This window comes from Eimeria mitis, genomic scaffold (assembly GCF_000499745.2).
Source record: "Eimeria mitis Houghton genomic scaffold, Emh_scaff1465, whole genome shotgun sequence".
Taxonomy (NCBI): domain Eukaryota; phylum Apicomplexa; class Conoidasida; order Eucoccidiorida; family Eimeriidae; genus Eimeria; species Eimeria mitis.
In genome coordinates, this window is record NW_013569362.1 from 1,632 (window position 1) to 1,865 (window position 234).

Here is a 234-nt window from a genome sequence, read left to right on the forward strand (position 1 = left end):
CAGCAGCAGCAGCTTCAGGGATGGCAGCTGCATGGCGTCGTGCAGCAGCAGCAGCAGCAGCAACAGCAGCAGCAGCAGCAGCAGCAGCAACAGCATCTCCCTGCTCCATTTCAGTTTTCCCCATCTGCTGGCAGTCAGCAGCTGCAGCAGCAGCAGCAGCAGCTGCAGCAGCTGCAGCAGCAGCAGCAGCAGCAGCAGCAGCAAAGTGCTGCTGCTGCTGCAGCCCCGCGGCGA

General features: G+C 63.2%; 1 protein-coding gene across 1 annotated transcript in view; it reads right to left on the reverse strand.

Annotated features, from left to right (window-relative positions):
- Positions 1-234, reverse strand: part of EMH_0037550 (uncharacterized protein) — a gene marked incomplete at both ends in the record, with an annotated part of 2,197 nt that overhangs the window by 1,211 nt on the left and 752 nt on the right. The window contains one exon of the mRNA XM_013495189.1: positions 92-232. Within this exon, the coding sequence (XP_013350643.1) occupies positions 92-232 (141 nt within the window). The remainder of the gene's footprint in view (positions 1-91; positions 233-234) is intronic.